This window comes from Oncorhynchus mykiss, chromosome 21 (genome assembly GCF_013265735.2).
Source record: "Oncorhynchus mykiss isolate Arlee chromosome 21, USDA_OmykA_1.1, whole genome shotgun sequence".
NCBI lineage: Eukaryota > Metazoa > Chordata > Actinopteri > Salmoniformes > Salmonidae > Oncorhynchus > Oncorhynchus mykiss.
In genome coordinates, this window is record NC_048585.1 from 16,680,324 (window position 1) to 16,701,636 (window position 21,313).

The following is a 21,313-nucleotide window of genomic DNA, read 5'->3' on the forward strand; positions in this document are numbered from 1 at the left end:
TCATGATCTGAAACGGTTTGAATTAGTCAAACAGTAATGTAACACACATCTGACTGCCATTTGTTCCACTATAAAGTAACACATTCTACACAGTGTGAGACATGAAGGCATGGTACGGTAACAGGCCATTTCCTCACCAAGATGAGGGGATTAAAGGAGAGCGGTCCATGTTTTATATATAATATACAGATTTACGATATCTGGCCTGTCTTTTGAGAGAAGTCTTCTAGGTCTAGGTCTGTGTCGGAGGGTTGAGACGGGGAAAAGTGTCATTTCTGATGACAAATGGAGCTCTCGATGGAGGATCTGAGTGTTGTGGGCTTAGCCAGGGGAACAGCTAGAGAACAAAGGAGTGTTTTGTCTCAACCTCTCAAGGAGTCGCTTTTTGTTCCACCGCAATTGATGTGTCATCAGAAATCAAATTAAAACACTGCTATTTCAAGAGAGGAGGTAGATGTATTTTTAGATAGAGTGATTCAGATTGGCTCCAAAAATCCCCTGATTCAATCCATGTCAATCAGTCGTTATCAACAACAGTAACACAACTGAGCATGTACAGCACTCTATGGTCAGACACACTCATACCACGTTTAATTCCCCAGCAGGCTGCGGTAATCGACCATACAGCCCTGTATCAAATCCTCTTTGTGTTTGCTGTGACCACTTCTAACATTCCAACATTAGGGGCATCGCGGCGGCCATGACAGGGCCTCAGTCGAGCCACGACCCCAAACCAAACTTTCTTGTTTTCATACACAGGCTGTGTCAGAAAACCTAACTAGCCATCAAATCCTTGATTCCTCCATCCTTGTTTCCTCCATTCCTCTCAAAGCTCACTGGATGAGAGGATCAAAGGTCCCGCCCTCGAACCTCCGCCTCCAATGAGCTTTGAGAGGAATGAGGAAACCAGGATGGAGGAACAAAGGATTTGACGGCTAGTAATGTTTTCAGACACAGTTCTAAACACAGCACGTGGTCGCCCCGACAACATAAATTACGCCACCAAACCACATCCAAGCGCAATTGATTAAAGAGCCTGAGACTAATAAATTATTACGGCGTCAGAACTCAGCGTAATGGATGTTGAATCTATATCCCCGCAGGGGGGTTTAATATTAACCGAGTTTGTCAAACTATCAATGGGTGTTCCAAAAATATAGGCCCCGTTTTAAACGCTCTGGGAATATAGCATTATAAAACCATAAAACACATCATATAGAGTAGTAAAACTGTACAATACTCCCTTTGAAATGGGCCATGGGGGCAACTAGACATTACATAATACAGTAATCAGAGAAGACATTGTTGTGTATTTATGAAGGACTTTGTTACCAATGAAGTGGGCCTATGTATTATTTGGTTAAGACATGCGATTCACAGTTTTGTCAAGGCACTGTGGAAAAACCCACAGCTAGGTCTACTAATAGCACCACTGATAGAGAAGCATCAGAGAAGAATTGGACACTTCACAGAAACAGAAATAGATCAACCTGTTCTGAGCTCGACTCCCCTGTGAGCACAGCACGGTACGATCAATGTTATTGACCAGAAACACCATGAAGCCTCCAGAAAACCTTCTGACAAAGGCAGAGAGTGGGAGAGAAAGTGGGAAAGGTCATGTCATTACCTGCAAACCACCAACCCCTTCCTCTCTCTGAATGGAGATGGCAGGGATGCCACGTGGCTGTTTTGTCTTTCCCGCAGATAACACGGTCAATAAGTGCTGTCGATGCAGAAAAAACAGGAGAGGAGACTGAGTGTAGATTAAATCGTCTGGCCTCAGTCGGCTGCTCCCCCGGGTAACGGATGTACTCTGGGTTTCCACGGTGATGAGTAGTGAGCCAGCCTGGGAGAAAGCATCTTTGCTGATTTGGTTGAAACCCAGCCTCACCTGCTTGGTGTGTTGAGTTAGTGCCGCCTCGTGCCAAAACCGATCAGCTGAGTGTTATAACTAACTGTGTCTGTTTTTATCAAAAAGGAAGAGATGCATTGTAATCTGGCATCTGGTTTGTATAAAACAGTGTTTCCCCTAATATTGTCTTTATTGGCTGGTTTAAAAAGCCACCAAATCAACATTTACTGCTTCACACTCCAACATAACACTAAACTGAAACCAAAAGTGGCCTATTTCTTTTACAGCGGGACAACAGAGCTGTTATTCAAGCTGTACATTTTCTTATCAAAAAGCAGACACACAGAACAACCCTCTGAATACCAACTGCCTGTGTTCTTATCAAACAGTAGAAATGTATAATTCAGGGAGATTCAGTGCAGAAAAACAAAGACGTCAGAGATATACAGTATCTGTTTGTGATGCTGAATCTGTTCATGACATATAAAATATAGAAAAAGCAATGACTACTGTCATCGTGGATCACGATAATACCTCGCCCATAGCCGCCCACCATGAATATCAAGAAGAGGTGAAATTAATGACATCCCCAGTAGCCCGGGAGAGAGAACAACGTCGCCGCCCGTTTTGACTGAGACAATCTGAGGGAAACCACCCCATTATCCAATTCAGAGTCATTCTATTTATCAGAGCAATCAGGTTCACCGTGACTGTCACGGCAACCACAGTGTGTATCACGGCAACTACGTGTGTTTATTTCTAAATCAGATCCCCTTATCTTGACCAACCCCAGGTAGCGTAGCGGTTAAAGCATCCCTCCAATCGGGGCTAGTGATCAGTGAATCACTAGGGCTAGTGATCAGTGAATCACTAGGGCTAGTGATCAGTGAATCACTAGGGCTAGTGATCAGGGAATCACTAGGGCTAGTGATCAGGGAATCACTAGGGCTAGTGATCAGGGAATCACTAGGGCTAGTGATCAGGGAATCACTAGGGCTAGTGATCAGGGAATCACTAGGGCTAACCCAGGGGGAAGTGGTGGCTGATGCCTCTGAACCCATGACGAGTGCAGTACTGAGCAGCGCTTAATGTATAGTTATGTTAGTCTGTTGAAGATCAGTGAACTGCACACTGAGCAGGTTTCCCCATTGTAGCAGAATGCATTCTGTAAATAATAAGGTTTGGTGATAGCATCAGCCGAAAAGCACAGATATGATTTTGGAGGAGGACATTACAATTGTGAATGGGGCAGATGCAATGCTGCCTCCCCAAAAAATTCTGCACTGAGCAAATTTCACGTCTACTGAGCGTAAACTTGAACATGGCGAAAATTCTGTGCAACTTCCGCGAGCGTTTGCTGTGAACACTGAGGCTGAACTCGCTTTAAGTTACAGTTTCAACAGTGGCCAAGTAGGCTACTGTGGCTATTTGATCATAATGTAGGCCTATCAGAGTGGTCTACCATCAAAAACAATGGAGAAAATGCATCCCATAACATTTTAACATGGAAATAGCTGTTCTATCATTCAGCCTACAGTAGCAGCCAATGTGTGGTGTTCAATGTAGGTCTACATTCCATAAGACTTTTGTAAAAAAACACACAGGACTTGACATGAACCTGTTTATCCACTATCATTCAGAGGTGGAGGTGAACTAAAATGTTGTGTTGTTTGATGCAGTAAACCACTTTACAAAATAAAAGGTATTATTATTCCCATACCATTATTACAGAGAATTAGACCCTCTGCATATTGGCTACTTAGCTTATTCAAGACCGTCTCAAAATACAACACTGCCTCTTTAAGACATAAAAAAAGCTATTTACTAGAAATAACTGGGCTAGTAACTCACTAACTAGCAAAGAATATGAACAAATGTGCACAGCTGGCCACATGCAACTCTCGGGAAGCTTAGAGGGAACGTTGGGCAGGTGACACAATGCAGGCAAACCTCCTCACATCAAACAAAGAACGATGAATCATAACGGTGGATCCCAGTTCTGGTGTTGGTGAATGTTAACCTCCCTTCATCATCTATAATCACTGTCCCCTCCCTTCATAAAATAACCACTGTCATCGCTCCCCAAATAGTATCCAGAATCTCACAACAGACAGCTTTATTTTGGCTTCATGACCCTCTTTACTTGACCTATCTGTGTGATCTAGTGTATGGTGTCAGCTGTGGCCCTCCGGCCCCTAACACAGTTACCAGGGGCTTATCTGGAGGAAACAGGAACAGGGAGAAAGACTATCCCATCCCTAAAGATGGGATAACACACTGTAAATCACTTTTAATAGGGGGGTGAAATGTAAGCTGGTGTGGCTACTACCCATTCAAAATCCCATAGGGCTGAACAGGGTTTGGGAAACACAATGGAGAGAATGCTTGATCATGAATGACTGTTTTCTGGGGTTCGTTGGCTGGTGTATTTCATCTGTGGTTACTAACCGTGCTGGTCTTGGGTTACTTTAGTATATTTCTCCAGTCGAACTGAGATTAAATTAGTACTGCCAAATCACTACAATACTGAAGGATGCATGCAGGGGATCCCTTTTCTATCTGAGCCAATGATATCAATATACTGTACCTGGGCAAGATGGGATCATAAACACACACATCACACTTCACTGATAGAGGTTACAGCCCTCTCTCCTCTCACATCACACTTCACTGATAGAGGTTACAGCCCTCTCTCCTCTCACCATATGCTTCACTGATAGAGGTTACAGCCCTCTCTCCTCTCACATCACACTTCACTGATAGAGGTTACAGCCCTCTCTCCTCTCACATCACACCTCACTGAGAGAGGTTACAGCCCTCTCTCCTCTCACCATACACTTCACTGATAGAGGTTACAGCCCTCTCTCCTCTCACATCACACCTCACTGATAGAGGTTACAGCCCTCTCTCCTCTCACACCACACTTCACTGATAGAGGTTACAGCCCTCTCTCCTTTCACCATATGCTTCACTGATAGAGGTTACAGCCCTCTCTCCTTTCACCATACGCTTCACTGATAGAGGTTACAGCCCTCTCTCCTCTCACATCACACTTCACTGATAGAGGTTACAGCCCTCTCTCCTCTCACATCACACTTCACTGATAGAGGTTACAGCCCTCTCTCCTCTCACATCACACTTCACTGATAGAGGTTACAGCCCTCTCTCCTCTCACATCACACTTCACTGATAGAGGTTACAGCCCTCTCTCCTCTCACACCACACTTCACTGATAGAGGTTACAGCCCTCTCTCCTTTCACCATATGCTTCACTGATAGAGGTTACAGCCCTCTCTCCTTTCACCATACGCTTCACTGATAGAGGTTACAGCCCTCTCTCCTCTCACATCACACTTCACTGATAGAGGTTACAGCCCTCTCTCCTCTCACATCACACCTAACTGATAGAGGTTACAGCCCTCTCTCCTCTCACCATATGCTTCACTGATAGAGGTTACAGCCCTCTCTCCTCTCACATCACACTTCACTGATAGAGGTTACAGCCCTTCTCCTCTCTACATTTCAATACATTACACACTGTAAGGATACCTATGTCTACCCAGGTCTCCTATTAGGCCGTCATTGGATCCCCCTCAGACCCCCAAAACCTCAAAAGCACCACCTCGCTTAGTCCAACCCTCTCCGGTTTTAACTAGGTGCAAAGCACAAACCCATTCTCCCCACACACCAGGCATTCCAAAACGAGTTCTCTCCTGACCTGAAAAAGGCCTTTATTACAGAATAATTGTGTCTTTTACGAGCGGTGAGAAGGGTGGGCTCAGTTGCCCGTGCGTGGAACTGGATCTGACCGGTGCCATGTATGGTTGAGGTTCAGTGCTTGGACCAGGCCTAATGAATCTCCATCGGTTTCTCTATTGGTTTCATAAAGCAGCTGGTTCTACCGTTAGACTGTCGTTTAAAGCCCGGGGCGCTTCACCATTCTCTCATATCCCCTCCAAATACCTAGAAGAAGAAAAAGCTCTATAAAACGTTTCATTACATTGTGGTTTAGCGTTCCGCAACACTCTGTAGTCTGTGGTGCGTTGCTGGTTATTTTATCCTTCTTCTAATGACATTAGAGGCAGATAGAGCTGTGACAAGCATAATGACCTACAGCCGTTATCAACAGAGTTCACTTGGAAGGCGTATACATAGAAGGAATTGCCTTACTGCATTAACTCTTTTGGCTAAATGAAAAGCTACTAGGAAACGTGAATTAATGCGCATTTGGTCAGGGTGACCTGACCAAATGCACATAGAAAGGTGTGTTATAGATCTGTCATTCTCATTGAAAGCAAGTATAAGATGTGGAATATATGTTCTATGTGCGCAATTTCTATGCTTCCCGTTCTTAAGTGTAGTTTTTGGCTCTTTTATTTGAGGTTTTGTGCACCAGCTTCAAACAGCTGAACATACTACAGTTTTGGTTATGGGAAATATATTTCACAGCAGTTTAGATGGTACAATGATTCTCTGCACAAGACTTGCTTGTTTAGTCACATAAACAGAAATTTGGCCAACTATTAGAATTTTAGCAACCAGGAAATGGAGGAGTGCATCTCTAATTGTTAACGCTTGAATTTGCGGAGCCTTGGCTGATCCTAGATCTGTGCTCAACTTAAGGGAAATTTCTACCTCTGCAGTGATTGAGCAGAGTGACTCAACAGAGTTCACTTGGAAGGCATATACATATAATGAATTGTCTCGCTGCATTAACTCTTTTGGCTAAATAAAAATCTACTTGGAAACGTGAATGAATAATTCACATTTTCCTCCATCTTTTAGGGTTGCCTCTTCTTGTATTTTTACGTCCAGAGCTGGAGCTTCTTTGGATGTGAGTAATTACCTCACGTTACTGCAACAGTGGGAGGCTTGAGGTGTTACGGCAGCGTAACTCAAACAGCATCAATAATGTAGCACAGCTCCTGATCAAATAAAACTGATCAACCATTCGCTACTATATTTATTTTGCAGGAATTAATTTTCCACTCCATGACCTCTGTGTCTTTTCGAACGTGAGGAATAACTGTAGGTGAGCGTTATATTGCCTCCTTGCTGAAAGCCACTGAGCTTATCTTCATGTATCACACCATACAAGGAGTAGCCTAAATATTTCTCTCTCACGTAAGCAGAATCTTCCCTCAATGATCTGTACGTATAAGATACTCCACTCTGTCTTCAGAGAGACAAATGACTGAAAAGGGTACATTAGGCTCCTCGCCAAAGGCTGAGTTTAAACCTGCAGTATAATATACAGTATAATAATAATAATAATAATATTTGCCATTAAGCTGATGCTTTTATCCAAAGTGACTTACAGTCATGCGTGCGTATGTTTTACGTATGGGCGACCCAACCAAATGTACATAGAAATTAGTGGTATAGATCTGTCATTCTCATTGAAAGCAAGTACAAGAAGCGGTAGATCTGTTCTATGTGCGCTATTTCTAGGCTTCCCGTTCTTAACTTACATTTTTACCTCTTGTATTTTCGATTTTGTACACCAGCTTCAAACAGCTGGAAATACAATATTTTTGGTAATGGAAAAGATATTTCACAGCGGTTTAGATGGTATAATGATTCTCTACACTAGACTTGCTTGTTTTGTCACCTAAATAGAAATTAGGCAAACTATTAGAATTTTAGCAACCAGGAAATGGGGGAGCGATTTCTACATAGTGCATCTTTAATTGTTAACGCTTGAATTCGGGAGCCTTAGCTGATCCTAGATCTGTGCTACCTCTGCAGTGATTGAGCAGCGTGACTCAAACAGCAGGCATTTGTTTCAGCGCTCCTAATCCCGCACCCACACCACCCACCACCAACCTCCCATATTCACATATCGCAGATCACAGGAACCGCAGAGGCGAGCGTCGAGTCCCCTCTCTCTACCCTATCATTTGCACCGTAGACTAATGACAGCATCTACGCCACGAGAAAAGGCAACATACTGTCACACATGTGCTCTTGGGGCCTGTTAGTGACCTGGTCTGTTTCACAGCCCACGTGGCTCTCCTCCTCACTGCTCCACTCAGCCCAGGATCTGACACTAGCTAGAGAGACAGAGTAATATGAAGCTTTGTCAAGCCCGGAGAGAGAAAGTGTTTGGTCGTTCAGCGAGGAAAAAAGCCACTGTCGCTGAAAGACGATACAGAACAACTATCGATTACAAAGGGAGAGAAATGGGGGCCACTGCGGGGACCGGCACGTGATCTCTGGATCGCTTCTCGTGTTAAATTACGCCCCAAATGCTGTGTGTTTTTCATTTGAAGTCCAACCTTGTAGTTAAAGGGGAGAAAGTGGGTGCCAGATCCAATGTGTAATGCAATACCAGAACAGGGAGCATTGCTTACAGGAGAGCTTAAATGCTACGTGGTAGAAATTCAACCCCAGGCATCTGCATGCAGTTCTACAGTATATGGCTTGCATCTATTAGGAGAGGATAAGAGTAACGTTTGTGGTTAACCAGACATCATCTGCATCAGCTAGTCACTTGTATGGCTCGACTACAAGGATCTAGTCTATTATATCCAATTATGCGTTTCACCCTTTGGCCTTTAAGTGAGACCAGCAACCGCTTTGATTGGGACATATTGGTCACATGACTGACCGTGGAGGGAATTGTGTGCGCTGTTGACAATCACAGGGCCCGGTTGTCCATGGTTACCACTGTTGAACGTACACATCGATGTGTAGGTTGTGTGTACTGGGAAGGTGGTGGGAGGGCGGTCTTGGCAGATGGGTGGGTCTGCCACGCCCTGCGGGTATAAGGGCCAGCCAAGGGCTACCAGGGACCTTGCCCATCATCACGCACCACTGGGGTTTAATGGCATGAGGAAAGATCTCCTCAAAATAAACGAGCCCATCTCCTCCCCATGTGTGCCTAGCCTGGGGCCCATGAGGAAAGGGTCTGTGAACTCCTACTGTGCATTATATTCATTGTGTACATTATATGCAATGTACAGAAGGGGACCAATTTGTGGTGGTTGGGTTTTAGTAACCATAGTGTGAACAAACTAAAACATCTAGAACAAGATCAGAAACAGATCAGAAGATCAGAAACAACTTTGTGATACCGGAGTGAATGTGGTTGTCTAGCTGTTTCAAACCTGTTAATATTCAGGTCAGGATTCATCTAAATGTGCAATGCTTCAGGGCTTCTTATAAATAATATATACTATCACTAAAAAGGCCTAAAAGTGAGAAGACATAATGTATCCCACAACCACCCACCTACTCTCCCGAACCCTCCCCTGAATGACCTCTATAACCCCGTGTATCACTGCAGTGGTCTGCCAGGCAGCCATGTCTCTGTGTGGGAGGGAGAACGTTCAGCTGTGAACGTCATGGCTGATGTGAACTTTAGGAACATCAACATCTCACGTAGTTTGAAACCAAACATAATGTACTGGCGGCCTTGTCAGAAGAACTTTCTTCCACCGAGCCTGTTTCATATAACAGCAGGACTCTCTTCATCTCCTTCTTATGTCCACCTTCAATCCCATCACACACAAAGTCCAGTCATAAAAGATTCCCTTTCTGTGACAAAGTGTTCTTTGGATGTGAGTAATTACCTCACGTAACTGCAACAGTGGGAGGCTTGAGGTGTTACGGCAGCGTAACTCAAACAGCATCAATAATGTAGCACAGCTCCTGATCAAATAAAACTGATCAACCATTCGCTACTACTGTATCTGTCTTTTACAGGAATCTGTTTTCTAGCCTGATATTAACTCTAAGTAACTCTAATTCACTCCATTACCACACTTATCCAAAGTGTTTAAGCCCCGAAATGATCTTTCATAATGTTTCAGGTTGAAAAACATCTTCTGACTTTGCTGACACTTCCCAGAGAAGCTGGCCACTAAGACCTTACGAGTGTAAATCTGCAAGTAATCAAGGCTTCTACTCCTTTCCATCCCTGCCTTACCCCTATTGATTTAATGTCCTCCCCCCTCCAACTCCCAGAGTGTACATACACATACATCAATGAGAAAACTTTTTTGAAAAGCAATGAATTAAAAAACGTGTTATAATTCTATAACAAAGGGATAGGACATTTAAGGCCTAAGGCTCGAAGCCAGTCTTCTTGACTATATCCACCCGCATGGCTATAGCCATGGCAACACGTCACCATCATAGCCATACAGTCGGAGGGTTTTTCACCACCAAAACCACACTTCATCAGGCCCGCCTGCTTTCCCTCCAAAAAACATATAATCCCTGACGTAGTACTCTGGTGTGGTTGAAAGTCCCCTCGCCTCCAAACCATCTCAAATTACCCATCGTAAACACTCCCTTCCCTACTCCCTCAGTCGCCAAACTACTAACAAGAACGCTCACTTACCTGCCCTCTCACTCATAAAGTACATTTGATACTACTAAACCAATACTTACTAAACTAATACTTACTAAACCAATATTCCTAAACCAATACTTACTAAACGAATACTCCTAAACTAATACTTACTAAACCAATACTTACTGAATCAATAGTCCTAAACCAATATTTACTAAACCAATACTTACTAAACCAACACTTACTCATCACTCCAAAAAAGTATTAGATCCGAGCGTCTAGTTATAATGGTTTCAATGTGGTCAAGTCGACCGTATTCAATGATGGTTATCAACAACTGTACTGGGGGCACAAAAACTCACTCTGGGCATCATTTTTCTATAATGAACCGAAACCTTACCAGGGCCACAACAATGGGTTAAGGAGGAGCAGGCGACACATAACATAGATCCTCTGTAACCGAGACCAGATCTGGCACTTCAAAGACAGTGTTGGGTGTGAGAGGAGTCCCTTCTGTAAGAACATGAGCTGATGAGTATTGTGGTTTTGTCATGTTCTGACCATAGTTCTTTTGTGTTTTCCTTGTTTTAGTGTTGGTCAGGACGTGAGCTGGGTGGGCATTCTATGTTGTGTGTCTGGTTTGTCTATTTCTATGTTTGGCCTGATATGGTTCTCAATCAGAGGCTGGTTTTAGTCATTGTCTCTGATTGGGAACCATATTTAGGTAGCCTGTTTTGTGTTGGGTTTTGTGGGTGATTGTTTCTTGTCTTTGTGTCTATGCACCAGATAAGACTGTGTTCGGTTTTCACATTTATTGTCTTGTAGTTAGTCTCTTATTAAAGAACATGAACTCTAACCACGCTGCGTTTTGGTCCGCCTCTCCTTCCCAGGAAGAAAGCCGTTACAGGTTTCTCTAATGGGTATTTTGCTGTTTGACTTTTATCGGCAGCATTCACCAAACCCCCTCTCCTAAAAATGAACAACTAGGCTTCTGATTATATTCTCACACCAAAAAAGGGATAGAAACTCTTCCAAAACGTCTAAACAAAACATATCGTTTGAAAGGCCTTGCAAAAGCTGCACGTTCTTGAAATTCATGGCATACTTAGGCAGCAACCCTATAGATTCATGCACTTATCGATAGGCAGCTACAACCGTCACACTCATCAATAAGCAGCTGCAACGGCCACACTCATCAATAGGCAGCTGCAACGGTCACTCATCAATAGGCAGCTGCAACGGTCACTCATCAATAAGCAGCTGCAACGGTCACTCATCAATAGGCAGCTGCAACCGTCACTCATCAATAGGCAGCTGCAACGGTCACTCATCATTAGGCAGCTGCAACGGTCACTCATCAATAGGCAGCTGCAACCGTCACACTCATCAATAAGCAGCTGCAACGGCCACACTCATCAATAAGCAGCTTCAACCTTCACACTCATCAATAGGCAGCTGCAACGGCCACACTCAACAAGAGGCAGCTGCAACGGCCACACTCATCAATAAGCAGCTTCAACCTTCACACTCATCAATAAGCAGCTTCAACCTTCACACTCATCAATAGGCAGCTGCAACCGTCACACTCATCAATAAGCAGCTTCAACCTTCACACTCATCAATAAGCAGCTGCAACGGCCACACTCATCAATAGGCAGCTGCAACCGTCACACTCATCAATAGGCAGCTGCAACCGTCACACTCATCAATAGGCAGCTGCAACCGTCACACTCATCAATAGGCAGCTGCAACCGTCACACTCATCAATAGGCAGCTGCAACCGTCACACTCATCAATAGGCAGCTGCAACCGTCACACTCATTAATAAGCAGCTTCAACCTTCACACTCATCAATAAGCAGCTGCAACCATCACACTCATCAATAGGCAGCTTCAACCGTCACACTCATCAATAAGCAGCTTCAACCGTCACACTCATTAATAAGCAGCTGCAACCATCACACTCATCAATAGGCAGCTTCAACCGTCACACTCATCAATAGGCAGCTGCAACCGTCACACTCATCAATAGACAGCTTCAACGGTCACACTCATCAATAGGCAGCTTCAACCGTCACACTCATCAATAGGCAGCTTCAACCGTCACACTCATCAATAGACAGCTTCAACGGTCACTCATCAATAGACAGCTACAACCGTCACACTCATCAATAGGCAGCTTCAACCGTCACACTCATCAATAGACAGCTGCAACCGTCACACTCATCAATAGACAGCTTCAACGGTCACTCATCAATAGACAGCTACAACCGTCACTCATCAATAGGCAGCTTCAACCGTCACACTCATCAATAGACAGCTGCAACCGTCACACTCATCAATAGACAGCTTCAACGGTCACTCATCAATAGACAGCTACAACCGTCACACTCATCAATAGACAGCTACAACCATCACACTCATCAATAGACAGCTACAACCGTCACACTCATCAATAGGCAGCTACAACGGCCACACTCATCAATAGGCAGCTTCAACGGTCACTCATCAATAGGCAGCTGCAACGGTCACTCATCAATAGGCAGCTGCAACGGTCACTCATCAATAGGCAGCTGCAACCGTCACTCATCAATAGGCAGCTTCAACGGTCACTCATCAATAGGCAGCTTCAACCGTCACACTCATCAATAGGCAGCTACAACCGTCACACTCATCAGTAGGCAGCTGCATCGGCCACACTCATCAATAGGCAGCTTCAACGGTCACTCATCAATAGGCAGCTTCAACGGTCACTCATCATTAGGCAGCTTCAACCGTCACACTCATCAATAGGCAGCTACAACCGTCACACTCATCAGTAGGCAGCTGCATCGGCCACACTCATCAATAGGCAGCTTCAAAGGTCACTCATCAATAGGCAGCTTCAACGGTCACTCATCAATAGACAGCTTCAACCGTCACACTCATCAATAAGCAGCTTCAACCGTCACACTCATCAATAAGCAGCTTCAACCGTCACACTCATCAATAGACAGCTTCAACGGTCACTCATCAATAGGCAGCTTCAACCGTCACACTCATCAATAAGCAGCTTCAACCGTCACACTCATCAATAGACAGCTTCAACGGTCACTCATCAATAGGCAGCTTCAACGGTCACTCATCAATAGGCAGCTGCAACCTTCACACTCATCAATAGGCAGCTTCAACGGTCACTCATCAATAGGCAGCTTCAATGGTCACTCATCAATAGGCAGCTTCAACCTTCACACTCATCAATAGGCAGCTTCAACCTTCACACTCATCACCAGGCAGCTTCAACCGTCACACTCATCAATAGGCAGCTTCAACCGTCACACTCATCAATAGGCTGCTTCAACCGTCACACTCATCGATAGACAGCTGCAACCGTCACACTCATCAACAGACAGCTGCAACCATCACACTCATCAATAGACAGCTGCAACCATCACACTCATCGATAGACAGCTGCAACCGTCACACTCATCAACAGACAGCTGCAACCATCACACTCATCAATAGACAGCTGCAACCATCACACTCATCGATAGACAGCTGCAACCGTCACACTCATCAACAGACAGCTGCAACCATCACGCTCATCAATAGACAGCTGCAACCGTCATTCATCAATAGGCAGCTGCAACCGTCACACTCATCGATAGACAGCTGCAACCGTCACACTCATCAACAGACAGCTGCAACCATCACACTCATCAATAGACAGCTGCAACCATCACACTCATCAATAGACAGCTGCAACCGTCACACTCATCAACAGACAGCTGCAACCATCACACTCATCAATAGACAGCTGCAACCGTCATTCATCAATAGGCAGCTGCAACCGTCACACTCATCAATAGACAGCTGCAACCATCACACTCATCAATAGGCAGCTGCAACCGTCACACTCATCAATAGGCAGCTGCAACCGTCACACTCATCAATAGACAGCTGCAACCGTCACACTCATCAACAGACAGCTGCAACCGTCACACTCATCAACAGACAGCTGCAACCGTCATTCATCAATAGGCAGCTGCAACCGTCACACTCATCAATAGGCAGCTGCAACCATCATTCATCAATAGACAGCTGCAACCGTCACACTCATCAACAGACAGCTGCAACCGTCATTCATCAATAGGCAGCTGCAACCGTCACACTCATCAATAGACAGCTGCAACCATCATTCATCAATAGGCAGCTGCAACCGTCACACTCATCAACAGACAGCTGCAACCGTCATTCATCAATAGGCAGCTGCAACCGTCACACTCATCAATAGGCAGCTGCAACCATCATTCATCAATAGACAGCTGCAACCATCATTCATCAATAGACAGCTGCAACCATCACTCATCAACAGACAGCTGCAACCATCATTCATCAATAGACAGCTGCAACCGTCACACTCATCAATAGACAGCTGCAACCATCATTCATCAATAGACAGCTGCAACCGTCACACTCATCAACAGACAGCTGCAACCGTCACACTCATCAATAGGCAGCTGCAACCGTCACACTCATCAATAGGCAGCTGCAACCATCATTCATCAATAGGCAGCTGCAACTGTCACACTCATCAATAGGCAGCTGCAACCATCATTCATCAATAGACAGCTGCAACCGTCACACTCATCAACAGACAGCTGCAACCGTCATTCATCAATAGGCAGCTGCAACCGTCACACTCATCAATAGGCAGCTGCAACCATCATTCATCAATAGGCAGCTGCAACCATCACTCATCAACAGACAGCTGCAACCGTCATTCATCAATAGGCAGCTGCAACCGTCACACTCATCAATAGGCAGCTGCAACCATCATTCATCAATAGGCAGCTTCAACCGTCATTCATCAATAGGCAGCTGCAACCGTCACACTCATCAATAGGCAGCTTCAACCGTCATTCATCAATAGGCAGCTGCAACCATCACACTCATCAATAGGCAGCTGCAACCGTCACACTCCTGACTCTTAGTGCCATTAAGGCTATTGAACGCCTTTCCCAAACAACCAGTTGAGGCATATCAATGGCAAATGTATCCTGCTTTACAAAGCAACAAAGAAGCAAACCCGGTAGTCTAACTGTACAAAGTTATAGAGCGAACACCAAGTTCATACATCCCTGTTTTGATGAAAATAACTCTCTTGCCCTTTGCGTTTTTCAATGGGCGCTGATACATTTAAAGTAAATCTCACCCACCGACACAACAATGCCCTCACGAAACACCACTTCCTTCCCTGACTGGGCTACGATGGACGTAAGTCCGACTGTTGGCACTTTTAAGAGGGAGTGAGAGTAGGAGTTCCCTAGTGTTGGAGTTGATTCCGTGACAAAGCTCCCGATGATTCCAGGAGCTCCATAGTAAGCAATGTTGAGTCATTAATTGCGCAATTAAAAGCCCAACTGTGCTGGGAGATGACTAAGCGTGTGGCCCATCGATGCCTCTGTTGTTCCCTGAGACAGCGCTTCAATCAATCATTGAGGCTGACTTAACTCATTGGAGCCTACACCAATAAGGGGCAGTGTCATGAGGCAACGATAGAACAGTTAGAGAGGGCTTCCGACATACAATATGGATCAGAATTTCCAAATGCATGTGGATATGCATATGGAAACCATTTCGGTCACAGTTAAGCCACACCAAACTACTCCCTGCCATCACCCGACTCCCCACAGATTGAATTGTTTTGCTCCTCTGAAAGAAGTGTGGGGGATGTTTTTGTTGCAAATCCCTAAGGACCTACAATGCATTTCTGGGTTACGTGGTGGTGGTGGTGGAGGGGGGGGGGGGGGGGGGGGGGGGGGGACTGACGCGATTGGGATCACAGATGTGTGGTGATACATCACTAGGAATACTAAAAGTCACTTAGACATTCCATTTCAGGATGCTTCCTGAAGACGCTTCATTTGTCTGTAGAGAACAATTCGCACTTGTACCTTTGGTGTCAATAGGACTTCCTCTACTATCGTATTCCTCAGACACATACCACTTGATCAGTCTGTTAGTGATGCCAGCTCAGCTGTCAATGTTGTTTGTTAAAGGAAAATACCACTCAAAAACTATCTTTTGGTATTGGTTGATTTAGTCCCCTGTTGATACAGTCCCAAGATGTGTTGCATGTCAACGATCAAGTTTTCTAGACCTAGAACTTTCAAAATACAGGAAGTGCCACAGTATGATGCGTTTTGTAAGAGCTTTCAGGGGAGAGTTTCCTAATCTATAAACTCAGCTCTCAGGCTGTCAATCTTCTCCTGTTGAGACATCACCCTGCCTCCTTCTTGTACTGGAAGGCCTTCCTCATAAGTGACAACAGAATAAAAACATAACATACAAATGTATTTTTTATGTTCTGTCCCTGATCTAGTTTGTAGAGAAACCATTCAGCTTGGCTCCTGAACACCAGAATACTCACAATACTAATTGAGCTCAATTTTCCCTTGTAGAAGAATGATTGGCTCGCGTTCTTCCCCCGTGCCAGTAAAACTCCAGTCATTTCAAACACATGGCTTTTTATTGATATTACCATTGGCTGACATAGGGCCAACCCTGTGCCCAGGAAAAACATTTGACGTGATTGAGAAAACAGAGACGCACCAAGAACATCCCATTGAGCTAGAACCACCATGTGATTTCCACCTCCTCCTCTTCGGCCTCCAGAACGCTCCTGTACAGAACTGAACAGCAGCACAGTGTCAAGAAGACATACAAAGACTGTCTTCTCAAGAATGCAGACTTGACAGATGTGCTTGCTTGCTTTCAGCCCTGTCCTAACAAACACAAATGCAGCTCTCTCCACTAACAATCGGGAGAGAGACCAGGGAGCATGCGACTCTTGACCTCTGTCAAAGGAAGCCGTTTGATAGATGACTATGGAGGTCAGGATTCTGATTGGTATTCAGCTTTCCCCGTACATGAGCAGTGGGCCTGAACACAGTCGGTCTCTCTCTCCTTCTCTCCTCGCTCTCTCTTTCACTCTTCCCGTCTCTCTCTCTCTCCCAGGGGTGTAAATTATCACAGTGACATTGATAGATACAGAGGGTCACCAGTGCTGAACTTACACTGAGTGGACTCACAGGGAGTTGTGGCTAGGACACTGACAGTTAGTCATGAACTCATGAGAGGGCCATGATGCCTTTCTTCACTCCACTGTGACATGGTCAGATACAGGTAGTGTAATAGAAAGCAGTCATAGTAGAGGGCTTCAGTAGGGGCTTCAGTAGAGGGCTTCGGTAGAGGGCTTTGTTTGTACATTCAGAATTGTGTAATTATATAGACAGTCACTCATATCCTGGAAAAGTGTACAGCAATGTGAGAGTAACTGGACTGACAGACAGACAGACAAATAGACAGACAGACTACCCTCCAACAAATTCTCTCTTTCTCTCTCCGTCATTTATTAACACACACGCACGCACACACACACACACACACACACACACACACACACACACACACACACACACACACACACACACACACACACACACACACACACACACACAGACACACACGCACACACACACACACACACACACACACACACACACACACACACACACACACACACACACACACACACACACACACACACAAGGCTCGGTCATCTCGAGACATTTGTCTAGGTTTTGCTCGATGAGTGTCTGCACACTGCACATGAGACACACGCACGCACACGCACGCACGCACACACACACACACACACACACACACACACACACACACACACACACACACACACACACACACACACACACACACACACACACACACACACACACACACACACACACACAGAGGGATACTCCATTACTCTAACAGAGTAGGCCGTGCAACCCGCTGCACATAGGGTTCAACGAGCACTACTGACAACCAGTGAAGGGTCTGTGACCCCAAGGAGGTGTTAGTAAAGCTAACCAGAGCCCCCAACTGCTCCTAACTCTCTAGTGGTGAGTCGCCGGCCAGGGACAAAACCTGTTGGTATGATGTGTATAAACTTGGAACAATGATTTATCTGTGTGAGCTGTAATAGAGAGAAATAGATTTGTTATGGGGATTTTACACTGAATTCCAGGAGCCCAGCTAATTTATGCCCATATACAGATGTAGGGCTTTAATTTGACCAGTTTCTCACAGCAGGAAAATAATCCTGCAGCAACAGGGAATGTGAATTATTGTGTTGATTATAATTAATGAACATTTTTGTAGGGTTTATACATGTTTAGTCAGGGCAAATCAAGTCTGACATTTGAAAGTGGAAATTACTAAATTTAGAAGCCTTTTTAAACTTTGAATAGACTACACATTTTAGTTTGCCTTTCCTGCTGTGAATGACATTTCCTGCAACAACAGGGTGATCAAATTAAGATCCTACATCTGTAGGAGTCCTGCTGCTTTTAGTTCACCCAGTAGCAAGGGTCCCATGATGAGCCACAAAGATACATTGATTTAATCAAGAAACAGTGAGAAAAAAAAACTTAAGACTAGTGTGTCGGTTTTTTTTTATCTTAAAGTAGGCAAGTCAGTTAAGAACAAATTCTTATTCACAATGAGGGACTAGGGACAGTGGGTTAGCTGCCTTGTTCAGGGGCAGAACAACATATGTTTACCTTGTCAGCTCAGTGATTCAATCTAGCAACCTTTCAGTTACTGGCCCAACGCTCTAACCACTAGGCTACCTGCTGCCCCAGTATGTCATTGAAGGCTTGCTCATCTTAAAGTACAGTATAGGCTGCAATCGTTTTTTCAGCCTAATTTCAATTCTGATAATGATTATTGTAGTTTTAATTTCTCATCACAATCCCCAATGCCTAAAACTAAAGTTGGACTATTTAACCCTACACTCAATTGTGGATGGATGTCCAAATTGGAGTCTCAAACGTTCTGCAATCCAAATGAATTGTTCTCTCCGCTTGCTTTCTGGATAATAGCGTTCCAATGAGTCCTGGAAAGCATGGGCTACTCCAGGATTGTGTCAACATATTTAGCCATGCAAGCGTGCTGCACTCGACAAATATATTCTAATTATAACATGTCTTTTCATTTAAATGTGATATTTTCCCCGGAGAGAGCAGCATTATTACAACCGGGCAAGAAGCGTGTTAGTATCCCTCTCCTCCTGTCAGGGATGTGCTTTGACAACACAAAGAAGCTCCCGTCCCCGTTTCTTCACTCTGTCAGAGAATGACAGAGGCTGCATGTCCTGGTTACTCCGATATTAGAGAAAGGAAGGAACCATGCATGTATAATAATGAATTTATAACCTACATATCCCCGTTGTTGTTATTGTGTCACTTCATGCGTCATTGTAGGCGACAGTATATTGATTTCAATAACAATGGAATACCAAGTAACCCCTCTATAGCCTATTTGGGTAGCTTGTTTGTTCAATGCAACAGGAGAAAGCATTTGCATTAAACAAAGTAGAATCGCATTTACATTAAACAAAGTGACATTTTCTGAGGGGAGTGAACCATGACTCTATCTCTAATGCTCTCATGGGATAACACAAATAAGCATGAATAGACAATGGAACATGCAAACACCCAGACACGCAGCGAACCTCGAGAAACTGCTTGCACCCGAGGGGTTTTTGAGACTGTAAAGATGACAGACAAGTGGAGCTGATGATGTTGCCATAGGTACGGCTCTACGGGAGGTCATACCTGTCATCGTAGCAGAAATCCGCGTTCAGTGTGTTGAGATAGAGGACCAATGCCACCGCGCTACACACCAACTCTGTAATCATGTCTTAAAAAGAGAATAGGATGGGGGAAAGTAAAGAAAAATACTAGATGCGAATTTCCGTTTCTGTATTGTCTCCTCTCCTCATTTGGCCGCTCCGTAACACTAAGAGACCCAATCCCATGTACAAGCGAAGTGTCTGAAAGTTTGCGCGATCCACGCCATATTCCTTTTAACCCATTTTGCGCCGTGTCGGGTCAGGGCTATTTTGAGACGAAACTAGGGCGGCATGCCTCCTGGTTAGCGTACAGCTGAGCGCATTTCGCTGTTCTCTGTGCTTGCATCCTCATCCGCGTCACAGATACTCACTGGTAGGAGCCGCGTGTGGTTTTAGAGACCGTGAGCATGTGCAAAGCCCCTCCTCCGCTCTCAATGGTCGAGCTCGTAGCATTGAGAGAGGTGATAGGTGCTTAAATACGTAGGCTATTTATTTAACGCACTCTTGCCTCACGAATCATATATTCAGTGCGCTAGCCTGCCTAAATAAACCAGCCCACTGTCATATAAAGATACCATAGCTGCCAGTTTGTAAAATAGGAATAGCTTTTTTTGTCTAACTATGTATTCAAAAACAATGCCAATGTCATGTTTTTATTAAAATGATTGACTGTGAGTTTTATTGAATATGTTTAAGCAAATATAGCCTATATATGTGATTTATTTATAGCCTAAGCTGTAGCATGCATGTATGGCTCTTTTAACTAATGACAGTTATGCCTTATCCCCACAACAGACAAAGCCCCACTCTGTTGATGTCTGGCCTCCTGCAACCCCCTTTAATGGTGAAGTGTGTTCAAAAGTCTAGAGTGTTGATTCTGCTCAATGTAAATGGAACCACTATATTAAATGATCCTGTTTTACTGTATGTTTATGCATAGCATTGATTAATTGGTTATACAGTGGCGCCTGTGGAGCTACAAGAGAGAGGGAGGAACCCTAGAGAGAGAGGGAGAGAGACAGATGGATAGGGAGAAAAGGAAATGAGAGAGGGAGGTAGAGAGAGGTAAATATAAGGTGAAGAGCACGAGAGAGAGAGAGAGAGAGAGAGAGCTATGAGCGATAAAGAGGGAGCTAAAGGGGGACAGAAAAAGAGTGGTAGATGAATAGATGGAGAGGTGATGATTAATGAGGAGGAAGATCAATATTGTGAGGCGTTGTTGTTGTATATGATTCATCCTGGCGAGCATGTGGCTTGAAAACCATGCTGCAAATGGCGAGGCCCCACTGGGCACCAGCTGGGCCCAGGCCTGTTCTCCTGTCGGAACTCTGTGTGTGTAAATCCACCACAGCCCAGGAAAGAGAGAAAGGAAGAAGAATGAAAGAGAGGGAAAACAGATGGCACGAGACGGAGGGGAGACTGTAAGGACCGTAATAGTTAAAGAGAGAGGGTTAGAGAGAGAGAGAGGGAGGGAGAGAGAGGGA

General features: G+C 44.6%; 1 protein-coding gene across 1 annotated transcript in view; it reads right to left on the reverse strand.

The window, feature by feature from the left end:
- LOC110499846 (protein O-mannosyl-transferase TMTC2-like) overlaps nucleotides 1-20,244 on the reverse strand; it is an 86,667-nt gene extending 66,423 nt beyond the window's left edge. The window contains exon 1 of the mRNA XM_036957103.1: nucleotides 19,813-20,244. Within this exon, the coding sequence (XP_036812998.1) occupies nucleotides 19,813-19,895 (83 nt within the window). The 5' untranslated portion in view covers nucleotides 19,896-20,244. The remainder of the gene's footprint in view (nucleotides 1-19,812) is intronic.
- Nucleotides 20,245-21,313: the final 1,069 nt, after the last annotated feature.